The 7,209-nt window shown below is 42.8% G+C and overlaps 1 protein-coding gene across 1 annotated transcript in view; it reads right to left on the reverse strand.

The window, feature by feature from the left end:
* CAMK2G (calcium/calmodulin-dependent protein kinase II gamma) overlaps positions 1-7,209 on the reverse strand; it is a 123,829-nt gene that overhangs the window by 29,179 nt on the left and 87,441 nt on the right. Inside the window, exon 13 of the mRNA XM_009322482.1 lies at positions 4-14. Coding sequence (XP_009320757.1) covers positions 4-14 — 11 coding nt within the window. The remainder of the gene's footprint in view (positions 1-3; positions 15-7,209) is intronic.

Consider the following 7,209-nt stretch of genomic DNA (forward strand, 5'->3'; position numbering starts at 1 on the left):
CAGTCTTTTGGCAGCTGTGGAGAGAAGCAGGAGAAGTAGGTCAGATTTTGGTTTTGAGACTATTCTCTCTCTCTCCCCCCGCTTCCCTCAAAACTGCATAGGACTTCAGAAGGAAAACCATCCTGCTAATTCCTCTCTGACAGCAAGAGACCTGGAAAACAAGGTCGAGTCACTCATCAAATCTATCCTGAGAGCAGAGGGTCACCCATCCTATCTATTTTTCACCTAATTAGGCAAAAATGCTCCCACTTTCACCAACTCAGGAAGACCAAGTCTGAAATGAGACTTTAGAGCTCCCCTATTTCAGTTCTCCACTCACACAGTGACCCCATCCAGAAATGCCAGCAGTTAAAGGGGGAAAAGCTAAAGCAATCTGCCAGATCTTTACAGTAGGATAAAGGCTTTACCCTCAAGTGCAGCCATTCACATAATAGACTTTGCTTATAAAGGGGGCACTGATAACGCAGAGGCCTCCTAATTACTGCTATTCAGTTACTCTGGGGAAACATCTGGATAGCTGAAGGGAAGAGACTGGAGAAGTGCAAAAGGCAGTGTCTGATAACTGTTAAAAAAAAAGAAAAGAGAATGAGAGAAGAGACAGGTACTAGGCTGAATTTCTTCACTGAAAGATAAAGATGCTCTGCTGTGCTCAACTTGAACAACTGGCACTAGCAATGAAAGCGAGAGCATGATAAGCACAGACAGGGAGCCCACAACAACTGCCTGGCAGAAGGCACACTTGGGACTGATGAAGGAGCTGCTCCATCTATTACAGGGAAGTGGTATGTTGACAATAACTGTCAACAGTAAGACCCCATCTACAACCTCAACAGACATAAAACATAGCTTGCCTACTCATGAAGAATGTATTCAGTTGCTTCAACTTCTGTAAACAGCTAGAGACCTACTGGACCACCACACTGACACGCCTCTCCTAAGCAGCTGCTGAGAAGCATACGGGCCTGGGTACTTGACCTGGATTTTAGGTCCAGCAAAGACGAGGCCTAAAGAAAAGGCAAGTCCTAAGACAATGCTCACATGACTTGAAATACTTCACTCCCAAAGACACGCTGACCAACTCGTGCACAGAGTGCTCAGTCTCTCTCTAGAAGCACCAACATTAGGCAAAAATGTTTCTGCAATATCCAAGCAACTGTTCAAGTTTTCTGTCAAAAGCATTTTCCACCCTGCCTTCCCTAGCACACGACCCTACAGATACGGATTAACTAGGCAATATCAGCTGAGCTGGTGCAAATTACTACAGTGTCTCCTCACAATGAAGAGGCAGCACCCTATGTAAGTTTATTACAATTTCTGAATTAGTCTTCCTAATTCTACTCCCTAATGCAAATATAAAGCTAGATCAGAAATTTGTCTTCGTTCCTGCTCTCAGAAACCACCCAAGAACACCGGAAGAGCCTCGTGCAGAGGTTTTCTGAATGTGATGTGTCAAAACACAATGCTCCAATGTGCACACATAAAGGTGGGCAGACAAAAAGTCCCGAGCAACTCATCTGCCCTGCAACAGTTTCTTTGCTGAGTGTACACATGCTAAAGCACTGCAAGACTGAACCTAACAGATAAGTTCTTGCCACCTTCAAGGCACGATGAAGGAGACCCACTTGATTCCACATGCAAGTGAGAAGGAGAAAAAAGGTGACCATGGGGTCAAAAAGGGGTGCAGCGTTTATAACACACATACGTCAAGGCATCTCACAACAACTGTTGAAAACAAGAAACTGTTATGGCCTTACAACACCTCAGAAGGAGTAAAGGATTCTGCAACTTAACAAATATCAAAACTGGGACATACCTGAAGTGAAAAAAAAAAAAAAAAAAAAAAAAAAAAAAAACAAAAAAAAAATCAGAGAAGGGAAACAGCACCACCATATGTCCTGGGAATGACCCAGACACAAACTGGGACGCAACATTTTTCACACTTTCTGCAGTTTCCCCAGAAGCTCACATTTGTCTTTGTGGGCAAAAGACAGCTAAAATCACGTTCTACGGCATTAAAACAAATTCAGCTGAGAGCCCTTCCGTGTGGCCCAGCACCACGTAACACTGACCCAGCGCTCCCCAGCGCAGCCTGCCTGTCTAGCCCCCTCCCCTGCTCGTACCTCCGCACAGCACACCCTGTTCTCCCATAGGCCTGTCAGCACCCCAGCACTGCAGAAGGAAACTCGGTCTGTGGTGTATTTAGCTCATGCATCATACTGCGGTTTGTAAGGACAACTGGAGAGCCCATGAAATGCATTCACATGCAAAGACGACTGCAGACACCTCAAACAAAAGGGAGGCATGCAGATTTACCCCACAGGTCAACCTCTACTTGTTATGAGACAGAAATTAAAGGGGATGCAAGTGGAATTTCTGCAGCACGCAACAGACGAGACTTCCTGTAACAATCATTTTAGAAGACAGGCAGCACCACATGCAGCTTAGCAAAGAGACAACAGAAGGGGAAAATCCAAGGACACATGAAGGTACATTCTTCACTGTTCAGGAAACGGTCTTGTACCCATGCTCTGCAGTTTTCCAGACATGAGATACTAATAGTTATTTTCACCATCCTTCCCACTTCCTCTAAACGTTAAAGGGATTAAATTCCCTCTTCTCAGTGGAGTTAACAGCTCCTCTATAATGAAGCAATACAAAGGCACACACTGCTAACCCGGTAGCTTAAAAGCACAGTTCTGTTCCTGGTTTAACAGGACAGCCTCCAGTTAGTCTCTGAAGAGAAACACAAAAGGCCTCTCCTGCACACACCCCATATAACCCTCCCTCTTCCCACATTTCCCAGTTTTGACCTCCACAGAAAACAGCCTGGGCTCTGGACCAGGCTCCTGGCAGAAACACAAATCCCTAATGCTGAACTCATCAGCAATAAACACTAGACACTCTGGATGCACCAGAGCCAAGGGGGGCGGTGGAGGAGGAAATTTCCAAGAGGGACTGAAATATCCGCTCCAAACACAGCCATGGATAGTGCCTCCCCCCCTGCCAGCCCCACTCCTCCTCTTCCAGAGAGAACAGCCCTTTGCCCAGCCCGCCCTGGGTTTGCCCTGTCCCCAGTTGTCAAATCTCAGTTACACTTCTCATCTTGGTTAAGCTTCCAGAGAGTATTTTTGGGGATGTGGGGGTAACACTAAGGTTGCTTTTGTTAAGCCTGACTAACTCATGATGCTAGTCTAACAGAACAACCCAGCTTCTAAATACAAGCACTTACACCACGAAGAATTTTGGACTTTGCTGAGACTTGATTATTAAAATAAAAATCGTATCATACCAACACAGAATTCCTAATGACATAGAGTTGCAGCTTGTCATCCTCATATTCCCAGTTCAAGGGAAGTCAGATTAACTAATTCGCAACTTGATGTCACTTCTGGGGCTCACCACAAACCGACCGAGAGTCAGTATATAGCCATGAAGAAGGTACCTCTGGCTACCATTACAAACAATGCCCACGAATGCAGTGTAACTTCAAGAACATCTATTTATTAAGGACAAGATAGAGCAAAGACTGATGCTTAACTCTCTGCCATGATGGCTATTTAGGCACAAGTCACTCTAGCAGCGGCCATTTAAACACAGCAGAGTGATTTCACAGAAGAGAGGGGAGTTGTCTTGGGTTCTCTACCCTCACTTTGGTTTCTGTCTCAGCAGTCCCCTTTCTCTTAGATTCTCCAGTGACTTGCTATGGGAACATGTTGCAATAGCAATTGCACAGGAATGCTATGCGCTGAGAGACCAATACAAGACAATCTATTTGCATGGGATAACTGCCTGGCAGAATTTACAACGCGGACTCTTTCTCTTGCTGAAAAGTTGATTTTTATTTTTTTATTAATCCTGCTTTGCTATTAACTCCCTCTGCCCCCTAAACACCACCACTGTTCCAGAAACATACCTTAGCAACAGACAAGCAGCAACATTTAACATTTCCCCCCTCAATGAAAAGCCTTCCATGAGGACTTCTATTCCTCCACAGACTAGAGTGATTCTGTTCAAAGAACTACTACAGGATAAACAAAGGGCCATGAAAAGCAGTCAGACATTTCAAAACACTCTTTTTAAAACAAGCAGACAGAGAAGGGTAGAACCAGGTAGAAAGGCAGGTAAAAAACCCAAACCATTATGCAACGTGAGCCTTTATGTGATCTGGACCCATAGGATCTCTAGACATAGCAGACACCCTCTTTCCTATCCAATTCATCTCATCAGGCACTGCCAATGCCTAACACTGTGCACATACTTCCAACGCTTTGGGAAAATCTCAAGGGTAGACAGTGTTTGAAGATGCACACCCATCTCCCAGACATGCCCCAGTGGTTTTCAGAGAAAGATTAGAAGAGGGAGCATTCATTAAAACTAAAGCCTGAAATACACGACCCAGTGGTGTCCTCTTGGCATGAGCCACAGAGCTCCCAGTTCTCCCACTAGTGAATAGCGGAGAAACTGTGTGGGAGCCAGGTGATTTCCTTCTGCTTTTTTCGCCTCTGCCAACCTCAGAAAACCGACACATTCTCCAGCAAGACTATGTACAAAAAGCCAAAAACCAGGAACCAGCCTGATAGTTTGTGACATTTCAATTAATGTTTTCAAACACCTTCCTGCCAATGCAGAAATTTCACATCCTGAAAGACACTCTCTTTGCAGGTATGCATATGTACACACACAAACAGGAGCACAGCCTTAAAGGGTCAAAACACTATGGACACCGCTCCTAGACTTTCGAGCCTGAATGCCCCAGTATGTCTCAAATTCAAGAGTTGATAAAAATATGAGAGCACCTCTCCTACAGTGTTACAAAAACTCCATATCCTGACAAACCAAGAAATGAAGGGGTAAAGGGCAAACACCACAAGAAAAGGCATTCATAGAGTTCTCCTGAACTTTAGGGAGAGGAAGATAAAAGCACAGGGAATTATTATAATAATTTAAATCCACTTTTGATGATAGATTAGACTCTCAGGCCATAGTGATAAACATTTAAATGCAGCAATGAAATCCATGTGATTCTGGGAAGCTGCAAAATGGAAGTTTACTTACTGAAGTACACTACTGCAGCAGGTCCACACTGTAGTAGTTGAGCACCATTCTCTGAAACCCCTGACTGCTTCTTAAGCAACTTAGTAGATACAGGGAAATCACTTAAAAATAACTTAATTTTTCATTAAATGTGACCTCATCTTCTGCTTGGGAAATGTGGTTCCCAGTGATCTCATACTCATTTATTCAAAACTCTCTGGAAACATCTTGACAAATTTCTCCCCTCCATATTTTCATCCTTTGAATTCGCACCAGCAGGTTAGTGTTCACATGAGTCAGGCGATACAAATTTCTGGTCCTGAATGGATATCTACGTAACACCACACAGCAGAAACTTCAAATACATTACTCACACAATTTTAACTTTACTTTGGTTAAAGGAAAGAACCCAAATTCCAATCTGAGGATAAATATATATATGTATACATACACAAACCAGCAAAAATTCAATTTCACAAGCACTTCTGGAAGGCAGGTATAACAGGACAGTGAAATATTTCAGTACCACTTCAGTATTTGTATTATTTCCTTCTTCTTGCTCTTTAGTCAGCTCAAAAACGTCTCTGTACAGGTTACACCAAACATGCACAGGCATATTCAGCCCTTCTTTACTTAGAAAGCACTCTGCTCCCTGGATCTGCCTCCAGCCTCTTTCAACCTCACCTATCTAGTTAAAACCCCAAACTTCACATTGGAGAGTTAATAAGGATCTGTAAAGACACGTAATGAATTCCAGCTATTGTCAAATTGCCATAATAGCTCCCTCACAAAACTGACTTGAGCAAGCAGTGGTAATTCCCAAGAAAAAAGCTCAGCATCGGTTAAAGATAGAGGTTTCAGGCATAAGGCTTAATTACCTGCAATGTCTGCCTTAGGATCTGTTTTGAACACAGGGTAGCACACAGGACTTGTGCTGAACCACTTGAGGGAAGTGAATTTCATAGGGTGTGAAAGCTTGTTGAACAACTCCTCCCCAAATTAACAGTTGCAATCCAGTTAGGAAAACAGTGCTAAGAATTTAATGTAGTCCACTTGTAAGTCTTGCATAAAAATTAACTTATGAGGAAAAGCCACTTCTCAGCACTTTGTGAAGATGGCTGTTTCTAAGATGAAAACGAATCTTGTCCATCCTTTCACTCAGTTTGTAGCAGGCCTACTTACAGAGTTTTATCTACATAAATCAGTCCAGGCACCCTTAAATACTGCAGCTATTAGGAATCTCTGAAAACCTTGCCAACTTTCTCCTAGTAATAAATTTACATTTCCTTCTCAGAAGGTGATTTAGGAGTTTCTTGCAAATGATCTAACCAATTGATTTACCTGATTGTACTTCTGTAAATGAACGCAGATCAGATCAGTGTTTGCTTGGATCACCTGATCATCAAAAGCCACAAGTGAGCACCCAGATCATCCTGTGTATACCCTGGTGTGACTCTAAAGATCCCACAGCAAAGTTTAGTTTGCAATGTTCTCTCTCACAGCTGAGTGAATACCTACCAGAGTGTGGACAGAAGCTGGAAACCCCTTACTATAACCAGGTCTCAACTTCCTGACTTACACTGAAAGGAGAGTGCAACTGTATCTGCTTTTAACAAATAGCCTACAGCTGACCTGAGATACAATCTTTTAAAAAGAACCACAGACAGCCAATATTAAATTGCTGAATATACCATAACTGGGGAAAGGAGCCAGAACACATTCCTTTATCTTTAGGAACTGACCTGGGGCAAAAGGCACCTAGCAAGCAACAGATTACTCACAGAAGAACAGAAACTTTTTTGTTTTCTTTGTAAAAAGTAAGATTTTTCGATGGGAAAAAAAGAGAAAGAGTACTGCTACAGACTCTTTAAGCATACAATTTGTCACAAGCTAAAACCACATTGTCAAATGAAGGAACTCCACGTAACAAAATGTGTGACAGGAGATAGTAATGACAACAGGATTAGAGAAGTCTTCTCATATTTCCTGCAGATAGTACTATCACACCTAATTAATTGATACCAGGGTCACATGAGTCTTCATTTTCCTCTTGGTTCAAAACATCTGTGAAGAAGCTTTTAGAAGATCTCATCCCCAGACAGGGATGTCTGCTGGGAATGGGGCTTTTAGAGGCTCACAAAACAGTGTCAACCAATTAGAGAAAATAAAAACACA

The sequence above is a fragment of the Pygoscelis adeliae genome, unplaced genomic scaffold, assembly GCF_000699105.1.
Source record: "Pygoscelis adeliae isolate BGI_AS28 unplaced genomic scaffold, ASM69910v1 Scaffold244, whole genome shotgun sequence".
NCBI lineage: Eukaryota > Metazoa > Chordata > Aves > Sphenisciformes > Spheniscidae > Pygoscelis > Pygoscelis adeliae.